The sequence below is a fragment of the Meriones unguiculatus genome, chromosome 18 (assembly GCF_030254825.1).
Source record: "Meriones unguiculatus strain TT.TT164.6M chromosome 18, Bangor_MerUng_6.1, whole genome shotgun sequence".
Lineage (NCBI taxonomy): Eukaryota > Metazoa > Chordata > Mammalia > Rodentia > Muridae > Meriones > Meriones unguiculatus.
The window spans coordinates 48857905-48881396 of record NC_083365.1 but is presented as its reverse complement, the minus strand read 5'-3'; the positions used below and the strand labels follow the sequence as shown (position 1 = coordinate 48881396).

At 41.1% G+C, this 23492-nt stretch overlaps 2 protein-coding genes across 4 annotated transcripts in view; one reads left to right on the top strand and one right to left on the bottom strand.

Annotated features, from left to right (window-relative positions):
• Nucleotides 1-23492, top strand: part of Ambra1 (autophagy and beclin 1 regulator 1) — a 195403-nt gene that overhangs the window by 148093 nt on the left and 23818 nt on the right. For all 3 annotated transcript variants that reach the window (XM_021639349.2, XM_021639348.2, XM_021639347.2), the window contains 3 exons: nucleotides 3215-3325; nucleotides 11697-11885; nucleotides 12522-12676. In XM_021639349.2, the coding sequence (XP_021495024.1) occupies nucleotides 3215-3325; nucleotides 11697-11885; nucleotides 12522-12676 (455 nt within the window). The remainder of the gene's footprint in view (nucleotides 1-3214; nucleotides 3326-11696; nucleotides 11886-12521; nucleotides 12677-23492) is intronic.
• Nucleotides 16482-17902, bottom strand: LOC110549868 (cytochrome c, somatic-like). The gene is given in 3 exon segments (XM_060372143.1): nucleotides 16482-16605; nucleotides 16608-16805; nucleotides 17869-17902. Coding segments are annotated over 3 exon segments (324 nt in total). The 3' UTR covers nucleotides 16482-16513.

Here is a 23492-nt window from a genome sequence, read left to right as displayed (position 1 = left end):
AATCTTTCAGAAAGGAAAAGAAAAGAAGGAAATTCTATTGCCATCTGAGCCTCTTCTTGACCTAATAATCAGCAAAATTCCCACATTTAGATGTTTTTACTGAAATTAGTTATATATATATATATATATATATATATATATATATATATATATATAATAGATTCTGATCATGGTTCCCTTCTCCCAACTCCTCTTCATCTCCCTAATCCATGCCTTTCTTTCTCTCTCTTAGTAGAAAACAAACAGGTATCCAAAATAAAATAAAAACAACCCAAAATAAGACAAAACAAACAAATGGGGTGGGGGAAAACCAAAGAATAAGCACAAGAAATACAGAAATGTCAAGATTCACATTCATATAAACAGAAATCCCTTGAAAACACAAAATTGGAAACCATAATATACAAGCAGATACCTGTAAGGCAGAAAAATGCCCACACAAAGCATTATAAAACAAACAAACAAAAAAACACCTACGAAACCAAAATACCATTGAGTTTGTTTTATGTTGACCATTAACTGCAAGACATTTGGTCTACCCTTTACTATAGTTTATATACCCAGTGAGACTCCCTTTGGAGAAAATTATTTTGTTCCTTGCAAGAAGTTATCAATTGGAAGTTGATAGCTTCTGGGTTCAGGATGGGGACTCATGAACACTGCTCTTTTTAGTGCTGGTACCCCATCTGGCTTAGATCTTTGGGGCCTAGACATGATGTCACAGTATCTCTAAGTTGATGTGTGCATTAGTCCTGATATGTCTAGAAGGCCTTTTGTGTGTGTGCCTTTTATCCCCACTGGCTCTTAACAATATTTTCTACATGTTCTTCCTCAGGGTTACCTCAACCCTGAGGGGAGGGCTTTGATAGAAAAGTCCTATTTAGGACTGGGTATTCCAAAGTTTCTCACTCTTTGCACATTGTCCATCTGTGGTCTCTGTTGTTCCCGTTTACTGCAGAAGGAACCTTCTCTGATAATGGCTGAGCAAGATACTGATGTGTAAGAATAGCAGAAAGTCACTGGGAGTCATTTTATTGCTATGTTCCTTTTTACAGAGCAGTAGTGTTTGGTTTTCTTCTAGGTCTATGGCTCGTCTAGTCTCAGGTTCTTGGCCAAATGAGCAGTGTTTGGTTCCATCTCATGGAATGGGCCTTCAATCCAATCAGATAGTGGTTGGTTAGTCCCACAACTTCTGTGCTACTATTGCAACAGTGTATCTCATAGACAGGTCACAATTGTAGATCAACTTGTGTTTACCTTTCTACTGGTAGTATGCAGAGTACCTTCCAGTGCTATGAACACTGTTCAGTAGGGGTGAAGGCTCTAGGTAGGCACCAGCTTAACTTCTCCATATTCTTTGAGTTACATAGGTGTTGTCTTCAGCAATAGGACCTTATCTTCAGTTTGTGGAGAGCAAAAAATAGCTTTAGCAAGAGCCTGGGTTGTTTAGGGTTTCCATTGGGCCACTTTGGCCAACAACTCGATTAGATGTAATTCATTCCCAGCACTAAAGGTTTCATTTGGTGGCTGGAGATGTCTAGTTGGGTCTTTGTCTTCCTATTATTTGGTGATTCAATGTCATTTGTTTTAATAAGCTTCTTCTGTACGAGGTTTCCATATGAGCCCTCAAATGCCCCTTAGTTTTACCTGTTTCTCTCTGTATTTTCCCTCTTACCCCCACATTCAGATACTCAAGTTTTTGGCCCTGGCAGCAAGTAGCTTAGCTGGTGAACCGTTTCACCAGCTCCCAGATACAATTATTGAAGGGTTATTTTCTTTGTTAAAGGAGAGGTAAATATTCACCCCATATAAATAGTATATGTATCGTGGAATCATCAGTAGGGGCTTGAAGTCAGCGGCCACATTGATAACACCTGCAAATGCTGTGTTTATCATGTTTTGGGGTAGACCACAACTGTTTGGAACTGTTTGATTTGAGACTTTAAAAAAATATTTTAAGGCTATTTACAATAGTATTTTTCAACTTCTATTTATTATCTTTGTGGTACAGTGGCCTGCAGCCCCTGACTAAAGGGGGGAAAATGTTTCCTTTACTTCATGGTTATATAGAGGGTAGTTTCTCTCTTGATCATTTGAGGAAAGAGAAGAGAAATCTAGAGGCAGAGTAATAAATATAGCTCCCTAAAACAAATAGAGATGTTTTTGCAGTGATATTTAGAGGGCAAAGGCTAGGTGATGCTGGTAAATCCTGGCATAAAACTGCATTGTCCCAGGGCTGGTCATTACTGAGAAGATCTACAGCCGAGAATACCACCTCACCAGTCTTACGCACAGGGATCTTCTATTCTCCTAAGAAGGTTTGGTTCTGTCTGATCAAAAGGGTGGTTGTGTATGAAATGTACCTCTAAAGGAGGAGGAGAAAATGACATGTTCATGTAAATGAAATACAACTGCAAATTAAAGTGTCATCCTGTTTTAAAAAAAATCAATTTTTTATTTAATTAGTTACCAAGGAAAAAATGTCATACTGAAGTGTATATCTCAGGGAAAATTAAACTGAAATATTACAAGTGAATCTGGAATTCAGGGAAGTTCTTGGAGGGGAGAATTATAAAAAAAAATTGCCTTAATAAAAATATTATCATGATACAAAGGTAGGCTCATAAATTTTTGCTGTGTTATATGCAAGTGTTTCAAAAGAGATTAACAAATATTACCTCATTTTTTCTTTACTGCCTCTCTCCATTCACCGTGTGCTGACTGCCTCTTCTCTGGAGGAAGCCTCTATTTGAGATGTCTTATTAGGAAAAAGGTCATTAACAAAACAGGAACCTTGTCTCCTAAAGAGCACTGCTTGCTACAGAGACACCCAGAACTGAAATCCATCTCGTCTTTATGTGTTCATGGAGTCTTCTCTTTGTTTTCAAATTTCTTTGCCCACATTTGTATGAAGAGTCATCTGTCTCTGCAGATGATGCACACAGCCTTAAACAATGTATATTCAGGACCCAACACATATGAGTAATAATGGGAAGGACTTATGAATGGGGCTCCATGTCCACATAGAGTGTCTCTTGTGAAAGGCTGTGTCTAGTTTTTCGTTGCTCTGCAGATTTCTCCAGCTTCCTTGAGCTTTAGTTGTGGTTTCCCCCTTCCTCCACTAATTTCTGTGTTCTGTTCATTCTGCAGTGGAAACAAACAGAGAAAGGATGCATGTGATCTAATGTGCTCTTCTTGTCGTCTCTGTCACCAGGGGCGGTGATTGGAGATGGACAGTCTGCAGTGGCCAGTAACATTGCCAATACTACCTACCGACTCCAGTGGTGGGACTTCACCAAGTTTGATCTTCCAGAAATCAGTAATGGTGAGTCAGTGTAAAGCTGGAGTGGTGATGGGTACCATATTTCTAGTGAGAGAGAACTTTAAAAAATCAAAAACACCAAAACATGGATTGTCCATCTCTCATTGAGTTGTTGATAGCCACAAACTCTTTCTACAGCTTATCCTCAGCTTCCAGTTAAGCAGTTCAGAAAATAGTCCAGGGGAAATGTCCAGAATCTCTCCTGAGGAATTTGTGGAGAAGTTCATAGAGAGTAAAAGAACGGGGGCGGGGGGAGGAATGTAATATTGAATTTATGAGCTACATCTCTTATCCTTGCGAAAAGATTGTAGTAAATCTTGATGGTAAATTCTGGTCTCAACTAACCAGATGAGTGCTATGGTTAATACCTGTTTTACAAAATGTGTGACTGGTAGATAAATTTTCTTTTAAAGAAATCCATGAACCCATTGTTGAGCATTGTAAACATTTACTTTGCCTAAGGAAGGACAGTCACTCATTCCTGAGAAGTGGTCATCAGCCCCTGCATGTTTGCCTCTGGTGATAGGCTCAACATCAGAGTTAAATTCTCCCAGAAAGTTCTTTCTCATACCAGGCCGCCACCATTTCTTCTTTTAATGTCACTTCATCCTGTTGGTCCTTTGCTGCTGCTGCCGCATCTCCATCTCCATATAATCTGTCACTGCCTTTTAAATAGTCTTCTGGTAATCTGCAAGTACCACTGCATCTTGCCTTTCAGATCAGATGTCCATAAATTCTTTTTCTAATGTGATTCTAATCTGTTTTTCTTCCCCTTTAACTTTGGGAGTGGGATGATGTACAACAACTTAGAAAATTCATGATCTGAGCTAATATAGAATACAGTGATGTTTGGTACAGATTCCAACAGCTTTTTCTGAAGTTACTGTTGCATTTACAGTAACTTAAAATTCCTTGATAATTGTTGGTAAGCCAGAATTCAGCCATTTTGTATTTTGTATTCAGCCATTTTGTATGTGTGTGGCTTGGCTCTTTTGAAAATTAAGGCTAGCTTGTATTATCTTCCTATCATTGTAATTCTGGTTCCTGCCTTTATGAACTTTTTTTTGGGGGGGGGGTGGGAGAGCTTGAGACAGGGTTTCTTTGCGTAGCTTTGTCTGTCTTGGACTCACATTGTAGACCAGGCTGGCCTTGAACTTACAGAGATCCACCTGCCTCTGTCTCCCAAAGTGCTGGGATCATAGGCTACCCTACTGCGCCTGGGTTATCTTCATCAACTTTGATTTGTCCTTCTTTTCCAGTCTTAGGGATCATCTGCTAATCTGAAAAACATTCTTTTTCAGTCTTCCTTCAGATTTCTAGCAAAAATAGTGACTTAATCAGGAAATTGCATTAAGCCTTCTGTTTTTGGACTTTGCTTGTATCAGTTTTGGGACATTAATTATTAGTACTTTGGGCTTCACATCTAAAGTTCTTCCCTGTTAATGACAGGGTCTGGGGAGATGGCTCAGCAGTTAAAAGCACTTGGTAATTTTCCAGAGGACTTGAGTTCAGTTTCTTGTACCATGGAAAATTCACAGCTCCCGCTCCGTGGGATCTGATGCCCTCTTCTGGCCTCTGAGGGCATTCACACCTACAGTCATACAAAATGTACATTGAGGCGTGAACACGCCTCAATCTCAGCAGAAGCAGGCATGAGTTCAAGGCCAGCCTGATCTACAGAACAAGTTCCAGGAAAGCCATGGCTATAGAAACCCTGTCTTGAGAAACACACACACACACACACACACACACACACACACGCCAAAAGAAAGGAAATACACACATATAAAAAAAAATAAAAAGTAAAAACAAATCTTTTAAATAAGCATTAAAGAGAGTAGCTCTGTGTAGTACAGGCTATCCTTGCGGTGGTCATTCCCCTGCCCTTGCCTCAAATGTTTGGGCTACAGGCATTCACACTATGCCTTTGGAAGCCCTTATGTTTTCTGTGTCATGTAAAGTGTTGTAAGAGCTTGTAGATACAGAAAAAATATTTTAATTATTTAAAGATATCATTTCATGATATGCCAGTCTTAGTATTCCTTCCAGACAAGATAAATGAGGTTAACTTTTCATGTTTTGTTCTTAGTGAATCTTAAGTAGCAACCATACATTTTATTCTAAGTGCCGATAAGTCACATATCTAAAAATCTTTTTTTTTATTTTTGTTTTATTTATTACTCTGTGTGTATGTATGCGCACATGCACACATTACAGGTATGTACATGCCACAGCACAACCCAGAAGTCAGAAGACATCTTTCGGGAATCAATTCTCTTTTCCCATGGTGAATTCTGAGGGTTCAGGTTATAATTCAGGTTATCATGCTTTTGAGGCAAAATGCTTTTACCCACTGAGCCATCTTGTTGGCTGGTACACTAATCTGTTCTTCAATTCTAAGAGTCCTTGGCAGTTTGCCCTTCCCTTATTGAAAACTCAAGTTCATCTGTAGATTTCTGACTTACAACTTATTGACCATAGTTTATTTACAGCTATTTTGATTTTTTTACTTTGCTTATTTTACTGTTATTTAAATTAGATAATATAGTCACTACTCAAAGCTTACGTAAAGAGTAAACAGTAAGAAGTTTTGTAACACCACACCTTCTGCCTGTGACTCCTTACAGTAGGTAACCAGCATCAGTTTCAGTTCCTACATGTCTTAAAAGATACTGTGTGTAGTTGTAAACAAATTAAAAAATACTGCTTTCCACCTTTTATGTGAGCTAAGTGACAACATGCTATCTATAATACTCTTCCCTTCTCTTTCTATACAGTGTATCTCAGTATCTTCCATATTGTTGCAAAAAGTGTGTGTGTGTGTGTGTATTATATACACCCATGTGTGCACATGCAGAGGCCTGAGCAAGTTGTCACTAGTCTTCCTCTATTGCTTTTCCTCTTACTCCCTTGAGACAGGTCACTATTTCTGCCTAGTCAGAAGGCTCTCAGGATCTGCCTGTCCTCTGTGCTGTGGTTACAGTATGCTTTTCTCCCTTTTCTCCTTTTTGTTACCAACTTACTGCTTGGGTGCTGGGGATTTAAACTCAGGTTCTCATGCTTTCAGGGCAAGCGTCCTTGTCCACTGACCAGTCTCTACTTCCTCTTGGCTTGTTTAGAGATAGGGTCTTCCTCTGTATCTCAGGTTAGCTGGGAGCTTGCAGCAGTCTTCTTGCCTCTGCTTCCTGGAGTGCTGAGATTATAGGCATGAGCTATCACTCCCTTTGGCAGCTGCAGCTGCTCTTGCTGCTGGTGCAGGCAGCCCCCACAGCTGCCACTCCTCCTCCTTCCCTGCCCTGCACCCTTTCTCCTCTGAAGAAATAGCTACCTAGCAATTCATTGTAACCAGTGTCCTGTTGAAGGATTTTGGAGTCCACAGTCTTGCTCTGCAAACTGCTAGATTGTCTTTTGCACAGGCATATCAATAAAATGGCTACTTTGAAGTACAGCTGCAGGGAAGAAAAGTGCAGTGCATATGTAACTTTGCCTTATCACCCTCTATATAATTGTGCCAGCTAATAATCTCATATATAGGGTTGGTTTGTTCCTTTTCGTTTTTTCAAACAAGTTCTTATTGTACCAAAACTGACTTTGAATTCAGAGCAGTCTTCTTGCCTTTGCCTCTTTGAATGCTTGGGATTACAGGTGTGAGCCACCATGCTTGCTGCACCCCTCCCCTCCATAATCTTTTAGAGTGCTTGATCTTACAGACACTTGCTAAAGGAATGTGTTACCAAATGTTCAGCATTTGTGACTTTGAGAGGGTAAAGACTACTGCATGAGCGCCTATGTTTTTCTACATCCTTAATGGTGCCCCCTTGTCTTTGAGGCCATGTGCTTTACCTCTTTCTCTGCATCTTACTGTTTTTTCCCTTAGTAATTCTGCAGAAGTTCCTTATAAATTGGAAAATTAACCTGTAATAGGAGTTTCTTGTCATTTGTCTTTTGACTTTGTTGAAGGTTATTTTTGTCATAGAACTTATTTTAAGTCAGAATTATACACCTTTCCTTTTATGGTTCCTAGGCTTTGTGTCATCATTAAGATCGTTTTCTACTTTTATATTTTACTTTTACACATTTAAATCTTTGATTCACTAGGAAACTTAGGTCCAGATGACCAGCTACTATGCTTTCAATATGGACATTAAAGTCAACCTTTTTTTTTTTTTTTTTTTTTTTTGGTGGGCCAGGGAGGGGGTCATTAATATGTACCCTGGATGTCCTGGAACTCTCTGTGTACATCATGCTGGCCTCGAACTCAGAGAGGTCTGCCTACCTCTTCCTCCCAAGTCCTGGGATTAAAGGAGTAAGCCATAACACTCAGCATGTTCCTATTTATTATTTGTAACTCTTTTAACTATATTCATGTATAGTTGTAATCGTGGCCTTTACTCTTGATGGATTTACTCAGTGAATTGGAACTCTGTGATGCTGTAGATTAATTTTTTCAAAATCATTTGCCTCCTATTAGAGGCTAGCTTCAGGTTTTAGAAGCTGTGCCCCTGCCTGGACACCAATGACCTTTGTTTTTATTTATCTTTTTGTTTGTTTGGTGGGTTTTCTTTTGTTTGAGACAGGGTTTCTCTGTGTAGCCCTGGCTGTCCTGGAACTCACTCTGTAGACCAGGTGGTCCTCAAACTCAAAAATCCACCTGCCACTGCCTCCTGAGTACTGGGATCAAAGGCGTGTGGCACCACTGCCTAGCTAGGTTAATGATTCTTGCTACTTGTTTTTCTCACTTGAGATTAAGAGAGTTAATGAATTCTTACCTGTTTTAGATGCTTAGAACTTTGTGAATAAAGTTTCACCTCATATAGATACTTATTTATGTGTGAGTGTCTATATATGTGTATGTTCTATGTGTTCAGATGCCTAAAGAGGCCAAAAGATGTTTGATCTCCTGGAGCTAGAGTTCCAAGAGGTTGTGAGCTGTCTGATATTTGGGGTGCTGAGAACTGAATCCGTGCCCTCTAGAAGAACAGCAAGTGTTCTTTGCCACTTAGCCATCAGCGCTAGAATTTTTATGGTTTTCATGAACAACAAGGAAGAAGAGGGAGAAAAAAGGCTAACTACATTCTGGGGATTTTTTTTGTGCCTTTTTTTTTTTTTTCTTTCTTCTACTTCTTTTTTGAGACAAAGTCTCTATGATCTGACTGTCCTGGAACTCACTGTATCACTGTAGACCAGGCTAGGTTTGAACTCTGAGTTCAGATCTGACCTCAGCCTCTCAAGTACTGGGTTTAAAGGCGTACACTACTACACCTGGCTCCCTCTGACCTTTGATAGGAAACTCTTGGTGAATGGCTTTGATCACCAAGGCATCCTGGCAGGAGAGGCCTAAGAGCCAGTGGATGAGTAGTATAGGGCAGATACTAGAGGGGACATGGCTGACTGATACCTGTAAGACATGTTTTTATCATCTGGAGCTCTGATCTTCTGCAATAATCAGAGCGACTCAGAGAAAAGACAAGGGAATTTTGCTTCTGATTTCAGCACTCCTCAGTTTTCCAAATCTGGGTGTGATATATTTGTAAAGTACTGCAGCTCCGAATCATTCCCATGGCCTCATCTGGACAGCAACGGGCTACCCATGGATCTTTGTACAAGGTGTTTGTTTATAATTTACGGATTTGATAGGAAAGCAGAGCCATCTGCTTCTCTAGGCACCAGTATTTCTAGCCCTTCCTGTTCTCTTCTAACGCATTTTCACTTGGAAATAATTTCTAATTGCAACAATATTATATGGCAGAGTCTAAAAACAGAGTCTTCCTGCTATCTCCTGCATGGTTTTGTTTTTTTTTGCTTTTTTTTTTTCCCCTACTTGAAGGTGCCCTTGAACTTCTTGGGTGTTTGCTTGTGTTTGCTTTTTGATTAGCTGTTTGTTTGGCTGGTTGGTTGATTGGTTGGTTACTTTTGTGAGCCCCTTTGTAACCCTGGCTGGCATGGAACATGCTGTGTAGATTAGGATAGCCTCAAACTTGCTGCAATCCTTCTATGTACCCCCTGACCTCAGTGCAGTCATTACAGATGTACACTGCTGTGTTCAGCTTCCCCTGAACCTCTTAAGCAGTTTTAGTTTGGCTTATTTTCTTTCCATACCAGTATTGAATTCAGAGCCTAATACATGCAAGCATTCTCCCATTGTGTTATATCCTTAGTTCTTAAGCTAGCTGTCCTATCATCCTTTTCCATATGTTTCATCATTAAGGAGCAGCCAGCTGCTGAGTTCTCAGACTTGCCGCATTTGAGACACCTGGGGCTGGAAACGCACACTCTCAGACTCTGCCCAGCATTCTTCAGGTGTTGCTGATCTGAGTTGCATGGCAGAGTGAGATATGGAGCATCAACACCGTTCTCCAGTGCTGTGAGCTGCCAGTGACAGCCTGGATTCCACTCACATCTTTCTTCCTATCTACTTACCTTGTTGTTGAATCCAGAAAGGGATGAGTTGGTCTTTACCTTTAGAATAGTACTTTTCTCTGACCAAGAAAAGTAGCAGAGGTCCAAGAACTGTCCTTGTGTTTATTAACTCATTGAAATTTCAGCTTTTTTGAGGGGAATCTGCACATGAATTAGTGACCACTGACCATTATAACTGACTATTTCTGTTTCTATACAGGAAATTATTATACAGCCCCCTTTGTTACTTTCTATATTTAGGTCTCACTAGTTGTCCAGGCTGGCCATGAACTCTGTAGACCTTGAATTTGCCATCCATCTGTCTCAGCCTTTTGAGTAGCTGGGATTACAGGCCAGTGTTTGCAGGTTCAGTTCATTATAGACTTCTGTTTTTAACCAAAATAATACTGATATATACAGGCTAGATCTCTGTCCCAACAAGACAGTTGAGCTATCATGCAAGTTGGGGACATTTAGTACAGGTAAAAGGGTAGTTGTTGAAAGCAGTCCATAGTATCAGGAGCAGACGGTCCCATGCTAACAAGCTGGATCTAACCATGCAGGCTGGAACAGATGGTGGGTTGGGAGTTGAGCAGCAGAGGCCTAATGGTGATAGCAGTAGTATTTGGATATCATTATTTTATTAGTTAGCAAACAGAACTGTCCTCAGTTTTATGTGTAATGGTGCTGTAGGTGTCAGCCCCCAGGGATTGGCACAACAGCCTAATCAATGGTATTGTGATGTCATTCTTTATCTACTCTGTTACCTCTCTGTAGCTTTGTTAACAACATATAGCAAAAGGGGAACAAATACAATTTTACAAATCACTCTTCAATCTCCAGGCCCATAAGACTTTAAAACCACCTTTTTGTTTTGTTTTCCTTGGCTGGTTTTCTAGGGAAACTTGCCCTTACCATTTCAGCCCTGTATTTTGGCTTACTGGAATATATTACCTAGAATCTGATGCCAGCAGCTAAGCTTGGCTTGGTTTTGCTTTTATTTTTTAACTTTAATGCCTCTGACAGTGGACATCTCTTTCAAATAAGTGAACAAGTTTATATGGAGTGGAACTAAGTGAAACAAAGCTCAGGAACTTGACCCGTTTGCATGTGTCCTACTGTTCTGCCTGTGTGGGTGGCAGGTGGGCCCTTTTGTTCCAGCCTCACATCAAGGATAAATCACTTTCCCTTGGCAGGGAATCCCACAGCGCAAACACAGAGGGTTCAAATGCAAACCAAAACTAGATGTAGAGGCCCACTCCTGTGCTTGCCAGCCTCTCATTAGTCCCTTCAGGCAGAGCATGATCTCCAACCATCTCTAGCCTCAGCCTTCAACTTTGTTTCCTCAGTAGGTCCAGTCTACTGCCTAGCCAGCCCAGTGCTTTATTCATGGTAACTGTTAGATGTAGATCAGGACTACCTGGGGCCTTTGCTTCATGGTATAGAAGAGGCACAGAGTGTGCTGAGAAGTGCACAGAATTCCTACTGTCTGGTCCAGGCTGGGCTTTGTTTCTCTTTCTCCTCTGTGTGGAGTCAGTATTAGTGTTTCTGGAGAGATAGACACAAGTTTCTCCAATGACTTTCTTCTTGAGATCACATAGCAGGTTCTGAGGAGACACACTCTACCTGTGTCTCCTTTATTTTAGAGTCAGTGGGTTTACATTTTCATCTATCTTGGTTTCATACTTTGAACCGTAACAGCAGTGAGTGGCTCTCCAGGGCATTTGTTAGTGACTTTTTCTTTATCTAATCAAGTATGAACTAAGACTCATATGGTGGCTGCGGTGGTAATGGACTGTCCTATAGTTCCTACTAAGTGCGCAGATCCTTCCTGCCTCTCCTGTTTCCTGCTTCCCAACATTTTAATTTAAATGAGGCAGTTTTCACACCTTTAGGCCCCAAAACATTTTGGTCTTAGAATTTCTAACAGCATGGTGTTTAAACTTTCTTCCCTTCTTTTCTTTGTCCAATGCAGCCTCCGTGAATGTTCTGGTACAGAACTGCAAGATCTACAATGATGCCAGCTGTGACATTTCTGCAGATGGCCAGCTCCTGGCAGCTTTCATCCCGAGCAGCCAGAGGGGCTTTCCTGATGAAGGCATCCTGGCAGTGTATTCCCTGGCCCCCCATAACTTGGGGGAAATGCTCTACACTAAGCGATTTGGTAAGGGATAGGAAGCCCAACCTAATGACAGAGTTGATGCTGATGCCTTGGCATAGGCATTCCTAGGTGAGGCATGGAGTATGTGGGTGAGAGTAATGGTCATGAGCTATCTCTGCCTTCACTGAGGCATAGGCCAGGGAAAAAGTGCTGTAGAGGAGTCCTGGCTTTAGCAGTACAGACGAATCTAAAGAAATAATCAGAAAACTACAAAGATTTACATACAAGAGTTTTACACTGTGGTTTTGTTTTGTTTTTTAATATAGGAAAACATCACATTTTTACCTCAAGGTTTTTGTAACATGTAGCTTAAATAAATGGCTGTACAATGATAGCATGAAATACAAGTAGCTTTAAAACTGTTCTTATGCAAGATTATTTAATAATGAAAAACATGTGTAATGCCTAAATGAAAAAATATATCAGAACAGTGCTTAGAGTATCCTTGCAGTCTTGTAAAGTTCTGAGAACTACAGCTGGTATTCCGTCTTCTCTTTCTACTGCCCACTGCAACCCTAGAGGATCTGAACAGAGTCAAAACTAGGAAAGTTGGAGAAAAGCAGAAGGGACTGCATGGAAGTTGTTTCCATGGAACGGCAAGGATTCTGGGAAATGTGACTTTTTTCTGTTGGCCCTCAGGTCCTAATGCCATTTCTGTAAGCCTGTCCCCAATGGGCCGATACGTAATGGTGGGCTTAGCTTCACGAAGGATCCTGCTGCACCCCTCCACAGAGCACATGGTAGCCCAGGTCTTCAGACTACAACAGGCCCACGGTGGCGAGACCTCCATGAGGGTAAGTGCCATTATGTCTCTCCTGAACTTGACAGAGTGATGAGGGAATATGTTATGATCTTCTAGTCAGGACCAGTACTGTCATGATCCTACAGAAGTGCTCTAGTCCAGGTGACCCATGACCAGGATACCTCACTTTTAGAAGATCAGAACTATTGGAAGTCAGGAACTTTCTCATACCCAGGATGATGAACTGGGTTACCCAGAGGCTTAATAATTCCTAACTTCAGTGTGAGCCTCTAATGCAGAGCTATGCAAAGGACTCAGTAAAATTCTATCTATCTATCTATCTATCTATCTATCTATCTATCTATCTATCTATCTATCTAGATTTTTTGAGACAGGGTTTCTTGTGTACTATTCCTGGTTGTCCTGGAACTCAGAGATCCACCTACCTCTGCTTCCCAAGTGCCGGGATTAAAGGCATGCACCATCATGCCTGGCTTTCAGTAAATGTTTTATGTTTTTAAATAAAGTTCTTGTTTTGGTTTAGTATTGAGGAAGCAAGCTAAAAACGTGATTGTATGCTATTAAATCATAGTCATGATGGAACAAGAGGACTTTAGGCAGCTTCTTTGCTCTGAATTGTCGCATCCATTTTAGTAACAGAACCTAAATTCCATTTAGGACCCACTCTTGTCTAAAGCATGCCTCTGTTATATGGCTGTGAAAGCCTTTTGGGTAGAGTGTAGTTAATTGCCTTCTGGACTCAGCCAGACTAGTGTGACTGACTGAGCTTCCTCATCCTATAGGGGCTTATTTGGCTAGGGTTTTGTCATGGGGAATCAAGCATTTGAACACTTCTCTAATTAGTGTTTAAGCTCTGTTCCTATCTAAGAACTGGTGAATTAATTCCTTAGTACTTTGTGTAGTGTGTGCCATTTATAGTTTGGTGCATTCTGTGGTTGTTTGTTTTGTTCTCTTTAGCTGTGTACTGTATATGGTTAATCTAGCCCAGCTGGGTTCAGTATAAGTTCCATAAGACTATAGTCCTAGCTGGGTACCATGGCACATGCCTGTAATCTCAGCACTTAGGAATGCAGAAGCAGGTGGATCTCTGTGAGTTTGAAGCCAACCTGGTCTACACAGTGAGTCTAGGACAGCCACAGCTACACAGAGAAACCCTGCCTTGAAAAACCAAACCAAACCAAAATAAAACAAAACAAAAAAAACAAGGACCATGCATGGAGATAACCTAGAACCCCTGCACAGATGTAGCCCATGGCAGCTCAGTGTCCAAGTGGGTTCCTAGCAAGGGGAACAGGGGTTTGTCTCTGACATGAGCTCAGTGTCTGGCTATTTGATCACCTACCCTTAAGGGGGGAGCAGCCTCACCAAGCCATAGAGGAAGACAATGCAGCCACTCCTGATGAGACCTGATAGACTAGGGTCAAATAGAAAGGGAGGAGGACCTCCCATATCAGTGGACTGGGGACGGGCATGGGAGGAGAAGAGGGAGGGGCTACAACTGGGATACAAAGTGAATAAATTATAATTAATAAAAAATAGATTAATTCAAAGAAAGAAAAACAAACAAAACATAGTCTCCCAGACCCTTCATTTAGTACTGTGCTTATAGGGGCTTGTTGAATGCTTTGAGTAGGAAGCATTTGTTGTCAAGAAAAAAATTAGAGATGAGACCACAACATGCCAAGTGATGGAAAGGTGTGCCTGGGATAGTCTTTCCTTTGCTGGCCTCCTCTTCCTCTGATATCTTAAATATAATGTCTTTCAGCTGATTGTACTGAACTGTTTCAAACTCCCTGAACCTGCTAAGTCTCTTTCTTGCCAGGACATCTTAACACCTGGGATGTTTTCCTCCACATCTCCAGCTGTCCTCAAGTTTGCCCTCTTTTTTTGGCAACTTCCTTTATAGACTGGCTACTTTACTTAGTACATGCCATTAGGCTAATACTTGTCTCACAAACCTGCAGTTGTTTTTGTATTCTGGACTTTAGGTCCTTCAGAGACGAGAGACATGTCTGTTTTCTCATTATAAAGTCCAAGTACCTAGTAGAAAACCCGATACACAGTAGAAACTTAAGTGAATTACAGAGACTCTCAAGAGAATATCTCTTATCATTTTTAGGAGGTAATTATCAGAACCAGTGACATCCTTGAAAACCTCTGAAAAGTGTAGCAGCAAAGCACTCTGCTTTTGCTATCAGGACAGGAGAGTCCTCATACTTGAGTTCTTTTGGGTGAGAATGAGAAGACCACGATAGTTCAGGAAGCCTGTTTTCTTAACTAGATATCTGAGGGTGGAAGGAGAGTTTTGGTGTACTGTTCTTCTCTGGCTGATCTTAAGCAGACGGTAAAAGCACCTGGTGTCTGCCTCTCACCACCTACATCCTGGTCCTAACAGCTCTTGTAACTAATTGTAATATATATATATGGATTTTATTGCAGTAAATGCTGATAGACATCTCCAGCTACTTTTCGAAAGCCAGGCCTCTTGTCTGGTTCCTAGATAAAGCTTGCCAGCTCTCCATCCTTCTCATAAGGAACCAAAAATGCCTGGCCAAAATCTGATAGCTACAAGCAAAAGCTAAGGTGTCCTTTGTCATGTGAGGCCAAAGCTTCAGGGATTTGGTTGGAGGATTCTGCTGGGAAGACATTATGATGTAGTTGGTCCACTGCTGTCTTGCTGAGAGGCTCATGGCAACTAGCCAGCTGTGTGCCTCATACAAGCAGCTGTTTCTGAGCATGCTCCCCTACCCATAATGAGGGTTTTTGATTCTCAGTAAGTGCCATCTGTCATTAGGTGAGAAAACTGGAAAAATCTCATTTAGGAAGTATTCCTTTTACCAAGAGAATTAAGGTGTCTCAACAAGGTTTTGCTCAGTCTATCTTGATCCTAAATTCAAAGAACCAAAGCATGTAGGAGATGTCCCTGGGAGGCCACACCTTATGTGCAGGCATGCATGCATGTTCATGTGTGTTGCTAGGCATTGAACTTCATACATGCTTTGCAACCTGGCATTCCCTCTTTTAGTTTTAAAGTACTGGAATTTTGCTGAGTGGGACTGAAGAATCTCTGCCTGTGTTTCTTGTCTGTCTGTCTGTCTGTCTGTCTGTCTGTCTGTCTCTCTCTGTGTGTGTGTGTGTGTGTGTGTGCATTGATTAGCATAGGTGCTTCTCTATCTGCCCTTGAAACATGCTTGTGTGGAGAAGGAGCTTAGAGTTTCTCTACCCTGTATCCCCCATCTTTGAAATTACTTCTTGGATTCACTATGATAATATTCAAAGATAAACTTGTTGTGCCAACAGACATTCCCAGGGGAAAGTCCTCTGGGTTATTGATTTATTTTAACTCCCACTAAGTCTCTCCCAGGAGATGATCTCTTACAGGATTCCATATGAAATCTCTTCTGTAAATGAATTGCTAATTGCTGTTAGCTGGTATGCTGATTCTAAGAGTTCTTCAGACCTCTGGATCAGTGACTCTCAACACTGGACTTGCAGTTGCTGTGGAACAGGGGCTCCTCTTAAACACAGATTCACTTTAGTCTTACAGTTACAGGAATGGGTTTTAGTAATCCCAGCTACTTAGAGGCTGAAACAGGACTGAGGTTGAGGCCACCCTGGTCTGTTAGGAGCCTTGTCTCCACAGAATAAGTATTTAAAAGGTAGAACAATGGTAGAGTATCTGTATTTTTTTGTTGTTATTTTAAGAAAGATAATATCCACTTTGCTACAAGCCAGTTTTACTCAAATCGGGACTGTCCAACAAAAACATTGTTAGCCATTCATGATCTGAGTTTTGATGTATGAATTAAATTATGGTATACATTAAAAGCCACGAGACATTTGTTTTGTAATAAATAAGGCAGTGGAATTACTCATTGGTAACCTTCTTAAGATAAGCTATTAGGTCTGCCCTTTCTCCTTTCTTAATTCCATTGAAGATCATTTTAGTTCCAGGGATGCACTTTTGGGATTCTACAAATACTCCAGGGTATTCTCTCCCCAAGTAATACCTTTATTCTTGTTGGCATCTGTGTAGGAGAATCCAGCGGCCTGACCTGTCTTCTGCCCAGAAAGACCATGGAGATCGGGCCCAGTCTTATGCTTGCCTGCCTTTTCCACAGTGTGGCACTGGGCACACTTCTGAACAAAAATCTTCTTGCCTTCTCAACATCACCCATTTTTAAGTTTGCTCCAGGCTGATCTACACCACAAATATTACATCCTGAAGAACAACATCTCAATATCTAGCTCAGTATCTGTATTTTTAAAACAAGTTTCCCATGCTGGAGAGATAGCTCAGTGTTTAAGAGCACTGACTGCTTTTGCAGAGGACCAGGTTTGGTTCCCAAACACCCATATGGAGGCTCACAACCATCAGTAACTCCAGTTCTAGGGAATCTGGTGCCTTCTCCTGACCTCTGAGGGCACCTGGCATGCATGTAGGTGATACCTGTACCTACCTGCAGGCAGAATACTCATACATATTAAAAAAAATAGAGAATTTTAGAATTTAAAATAAGCCCCAATACAACCATTGTTTTGCCTTTGGATTTGTGAACTGCTGGTTTAATGTCTATCACTCTCACTTTAGGATTTTGCCTTTAGTATTAATCAAGGCAGAGACTCAATATCAGATTTACTGATACCGTCATGATTTTGAGATGTGTCTTGCTTTGATCCTTTGCTAATTTTAGTTCTGTTTGTATTTTGTTTCCACCAAAACTCACCAGATCTCTCCAGGATCTCACTATGAAAGCCAAGCTGACCTTGAGTTTACAGTGGTCTGCCTGTCTTTATTTCCCAAGTGCTGGGATTAAAGTCTCTCTGCCCTTTTCCTTGAGATTTTAGAAGACAATAATTTTATTTTCATTATATCTTGAGATGTTTATATACTACATACATGTGTAAATATATAAAAACATTTGTGAGATATATATATATGTGTGTGTGTGTGTGTGTGTGTATATATATATATATGCATGCATGCATGCACGCACGCACATCTTTTAGGATAGAGCTGCTAAAGACCAGTACTGTTCTTAACTATATCACCACCCAGTACAGCCTGGTCTTGGAGCTGTCATCAGTTGGTTCATCATGGTAGGAGGGCATGATAGAGCAGAGCAGTTCACATCATGGCCCACACTCAGCCTTTTGGGTGCTTGTGCTTAACCATCTTTTTTGAGTTGGGGCTTTCCAGGTCTCTCTCTTAATTGTCTGTACCTCTTGAAGTCTTTGCTGCTTCATGTTGAGTCATTTCAGTTTTGTCCTTATTTCTAGGAGGTAGGATCCTTCTAGTCTTCCCCCTCTCTGCTTTCTGAGGCTCCATATATTCTGATAATTGACAGAGCAGGAAGAATGGTCCCAGGCTCTGTTTTCTCTGTCCCCTTCTCTGTCCACTAGAGAGAACCCCGAAGCAGGAGTTGCTGCTCCCTATGACTCACACATCTTTGATGTTTGATTCCCTTTCACTAGAACCAGTGAGGGCTTTTTGTTAATTTCTGTTTTGTTTTAAGTTAGGCTTTTAGAGACTGCTGTGCTGAAGTTTTGCTGAATTCCCAAAACACTAAACTGCCTGTGTTCTCTCTCAGCTTTCATTTTCTAATTGGAACAAGGCACAATATTGTAACAGAAAACTGCAATTAATTTTCTAAAATAGTGGCAACTTGCACATTATAATAACTTTGGTTGTAACCAAGTGAAAGCATAATAACAAAATTACTAATGAAGCCAGAAATAGTCATATACCAAATTGTTCCAGTTTGTGTCATGTAAGCCCTATGTTACTTAGGGAAAGAGGATGAAGTTAGGGCTGGGGCAGAACGCTCAAGGATAAGGGGTGTGCTGGGCATTTGCAACTAGAAACTAAGAATTAAGGATTAGTGTCTTCTAAATGGGAGCTAACATGTCATGCTCTTTTCCCCAAGGCATGGACCATCCCTCCACAACAGATGGAGATTATAGGCAAACAAATGGTTTAGGGTTGGAGCTCAGTAGTAGAGTGCTTTTGTAGCATGTGCAAGAACACATTCCATCCTCAGCACCACGAGGAAAAGAACTGGAAAATGATCCTCAGCACAGTAGAGGCTCTAGGAGCTTGAAGCTCACATACCACCCCCCTTTCTCTCTCTCTCTCTCTCTCTCTCTCTCTCTCTCTCTCTCTCTCTCTCTCGAGGAGATGACAACAATACGATCATTTTAGGCCCCCTACACATATATAACCAATAGGCAGGTCTATCTTCATGTGTGTCCCCTAGTAAGCTGAGCTGGTGCTGTCTATGACATGGACTGTGTTGGCAGCTTTTTGATCACTTTCCCCTAATGGGGCTGTCTGGCCTGGCCTCAGTGGAGGAGGATGAACTCAGTCCTGATTTGACTTGACATGCTGGACTAGGTTGGTGGGGAGCCTCACCTTTTCTGAGGAGAAGGGAAGCGGGGATAGGGAGAGAGGGCGAGAGGTTGGGACCAGGAGGAGAGAGGGTGGATGGGCGACGATTGGGATGTAACGTGAATATGTACATAAAAATAAAATTTTAAAATGTTTAAAAGAATACCATCATTTGACTTGGTTGGAATATCAGTTCATCTATTGATTATTATTATTTTTTTATGTAGTAAAGCTGTATTTAAGAATTGAGTGTTGCTCAGACAGGCGAGCAATGTAGAAGATATACTAGAATGTTTGTTTGTTTGTGTTATTACACCCAAGGCCTTCTATTAGGCAAATACATTACCACTGGCCTATGTCCCCAGCTCTAGACTAGAAAGTGTTGTGTTTTTTATTTGTCTGTGATACTAGGGCTCAAGAGCCTGCACATACAAAGTAAGCAATCAATGCTGAGCTGCACCTCAAGGCTCTTTCCCTTTTTGGTTTTATGAGTTCTGCTGTTAAGAAGTGAACTCTCATCTGGTTTACTTCTATTAACCTCTTATTAACTATCTTTCAGATATTTCCAAATAACTGAGAAATTGATGGGTATTCCGTATCCTAAACTTTCTGTGTCATGCTAACCATTATCCTAATGTTAGTGACTTGAAAAGTCAGATGAAAAGCTTAAGGACTATAACTGAGCCAGGAATGGTACACACCTGAACCCAATACTTGAGAAGCAGAGTTAGGAAGATCAGTGGTTCAAGGTCAGGGCTGTGAGATAGCTCAACAGGCAAAGGCACCTGCCACTAAGCCTTTCCCTTAATTCAATCCCTGGGAATCCACATAGGAGAAGGACAGAACTGACTCCCAAAAGGTGCCCTCAGACCTCCACATATATACTCTCTCTCTCTCTCTCTCTCTCTCTCTCTCTCTCTCTCTCTCTCTCACACACACACACACACACACACACCTGTAAAAAAACATTTTTAAATGAATGTAAGACAAACCTAAGCTGTAGATACAAATCCTTACTCAAAAAGCAAAACAATTATCAACAAAAAGACGAACAATTGGAAAGACATGTTGGGCAGAGTGCTCAGTTTTTTTGTTTGTTTGTTTGTTTTTTGTAATTTCCATTGTAGCTTAGATCCTGGATCTGGGTAGGTGTCTAATGCCATTAGTTCTGGCCAGAATTTATATACCTGCTCATATATGGGCTCCTCTGAACCATCCTACTTTTATTTATATATTTATTTTGGTTTTTGAGACAGGCTTTCTCTGTGTAGCTCTGGCTGTCCCAAACTCACTTTGTAGACCAGGCTGGCCTTGAACTCATGAAGATCTGCCTGCCTCTCGAGTGCTGTATGCTGGCCTCTGAACTATTTCTTAATCTTGGGGAAGCAGATCTGGCCTTGTGTGGGGAGCAAATACCAAAATTACAGACACTTTATTTTTGTATCTTGGAAGGGTACCACTTCTTCAAGGGAAGATTGGGACAGAAGCGAGACAGTTTTGTTGTCAAAAATGATTTACTCCTTCCCAAGATTCTGTCCTCATTAATTTCCTTAAAGCTGCCTGTCAGTTGATTAAAAGCCACTTCCGCTGCAATTATCTTAAAGTTGACTTCTGCGATGTAGCACAAAGCGCCTGTCCTCAAAAAGTCCCTCTCTTCAGAACATTGCAGAAAGGGGGAGGGGCAAGTTAAAAGTCAGAGATTGTCTCTGATGTGATTTGTCAGAGGAGGGGGGGGAACAAGATACAAAATTAAAAATAACATTAGAACTGCCGTCAAAGCTGTTCAGGAGAATTTTTCCATGACAGTCACAGCTCTGAAGATTCCCCACACACCCCCCACAGTGTCTTTTAGGAGAATGGAGTCTGTACGACATTCTAGTCTTTGCATGAAAGAAAATTGTTTTATGCACCTCCTAGAAGTATTAAACTGAAACCCTTGGGACCCAGGGAGCTCTGAATTAAGAGTGTATTAGGTTGGGGGTGTGGTTCAGTAGCAGAGTACTTACCTAGCATGCCAGCAGCCCTGGGGCTCAATCAACAGTACTGAAAGGGAAGGCTGGATATGTTCTCACTACCACCTGCAGTGAGACTAGATAGCAGTTTGGAAACTGTCCCTGAAACCAAGATCGAAGAGTGTTTTGTAGGAGCTGGAGAGATAGCTCAGTGTTTAAGAACATTGGCTGTTCTTCCAGAGGACCCTAGTTCAATTCCCAGCACCCACATGTTTGGTTTGTAACTCAAATTCCAGTGGATCCAACATCCTCCCAAACATATATGTGTATGCCAAACACCAAATGTATACAAAAATAAATAATTCTTTAAGAAGTGTTTTCTAACAAAAAATAAAGGAAAAAATATAAGTTCACATTGGACCTACATTATAAATAAGAGGGGCAGAAATTATTCTGTGAGACTGCAGAGTGGCTCTTGCATCTGAGGAAGGATCAGTGGCCAGGGGTGTTTTTAAAGAAATAGGTGGGATAGGTAGCCTTGGTGTTCCATGTGAGAAGAACTGAGTCAAGGTTTCAGTATACATTCAGGAATATGAGAGGGGGTCTTTTGGTGTGTCTCCATCACTTTCCTCCTTCACCCTCCACTCTCTGAATTAAATTTAAAATATCTATTTATTTATTTATTTATTTATTTTCTTCTGTCAAGGTCCACTTACTTGTTGGGTCTAGGAATATAGCCTCTGGTGCTTCCCAGTTTAATGCTTTACTGCTGCTGCTCCAGTTTTTGTTTAGTGGCAGGGGTTGTTGTTGAGACCATCTTACAATGCAGCCTAGGCTGGCCTTGAACTCTCAAACCTTCTGTTTCAGCTTCCCAAGTACTGGGATCACCATATTGCTCACAACCACGTGTGGCTCTAGTTCCAGGGGGATCTGATGTCTTCTAGCCTTCTAGAGCACAAAGATACAGACACACACACACACACACACACAAATAAGTAACAAGATAAATTTTAAAGGGGGGCACTAGAGAGATGGCTCAACAGTTAAGAAGAGCACTTGCTGCTCTTCAGGAAGACCTGAGTTTAATTCCTAGTACCCATGTCAGTTGGTTCACAACTACCTATAAATTCAGTTCTGAGAGATCCAACACCCTCTCCTCTGAGGGTACACACACACACACACACTATATAAATATATATATATATATATATATATATATATATATATATATATAGTGTGTGCATGTGTTTAAAAAAAAAAAAGACTTGAGCCAGCAAAATAGTTTATTGAGTAGGTTTGGCACCAAACCTAATGACCTGAGTTCAATCTCTAGAATACACATGAAAAAGGAGATCTGACTCCCAAAAGCTGGCCTCTGACATATATTTGTGTGCCATGGCATACATGGATGCGCGCACACACACACACACGTTTAAAACAATTTTAATTCACACTAAGAGTGTTGGGTGTAGCTAAGTGGTAGAGTGTTTGCCTAGTATTCACAAGACCCTGGGTTTTATCTTTAGCACACAAAAGTAAACATGCAGGCCTTGAGGATAACAAATGTGATTCAAACTTCTTAGATTGGATTCTGGCCATGTAATCTTAGTGGTTGAACACTTGCCTAGCATCTGTAGAGTTATACATTAGGTCCTAGCACCACAAAAAGAAAGAAAACTAAAGTTAGGCCTGGTGATACATGCCTGTGATCTAGCATCTCAGAAGTTGAAGCAGGGGGGATTCAGGCCTCGGTCAGGCTTGTCTCAAAAAATAAAATATAATATGCTTTCCCCTGCCTGCCCTAGGATATGTGTTTCTTGGCCTTTGATAAAGGCGCCCCATCTATTCAATGGAAAGGACAGCTGTTTCTTGTTTTTTGTCATCTGCTTTTCACTAATCTTTCTCATCTTCCTAGAGAATTGATTTTCTTCTAATCACCTTCTCATAAAAACTTAAAACTTCCTATGCTTTCTAGCAGGTTTTCCATCTTTATAGCCCTTTCTTCCTCTCAGCACCATGGTGTGCCTTTCACCTCCGCCAAGGGCCCTTCTCTCCTCCATTTCTCCTTTCTTGAACCGCTTCAGTTGTGCTAAGGTGAGGCACACCCACCAGCTGCTCTAGACCTCCAGCCATCACTACATGGTCCCAGTTCAGCAGATGGTGTACTTAAAAGAACTACAGGGTTTTTTCAGCTTCTTACCTGGCTGGCTCTGAGCAATGCAGTTTGTTGCTGAGCTTAACGGTTTGAGGGTTTTTGTTGTTGTGTTTGTTTGTTTGTTTGTTTGTTGACATGTAGTAGAAAGGAAGGGCCCTTGTTAAAGGCTAGCATGTTTTTCTTGTGTTTGGGGACAGGCTTTTATAGAGCCTAGGTTTCTCTGGAATGTAGCTCCAGCAAGCCTCAAACTTGGAATCCTCCAGCTTCTACCTCTGTAATGCTAGGATTGTAGTTATGTACCACCATGCCCAGCTTTCTCAGAATTTTAAAGGTTTTCCACTGACCTTTCATT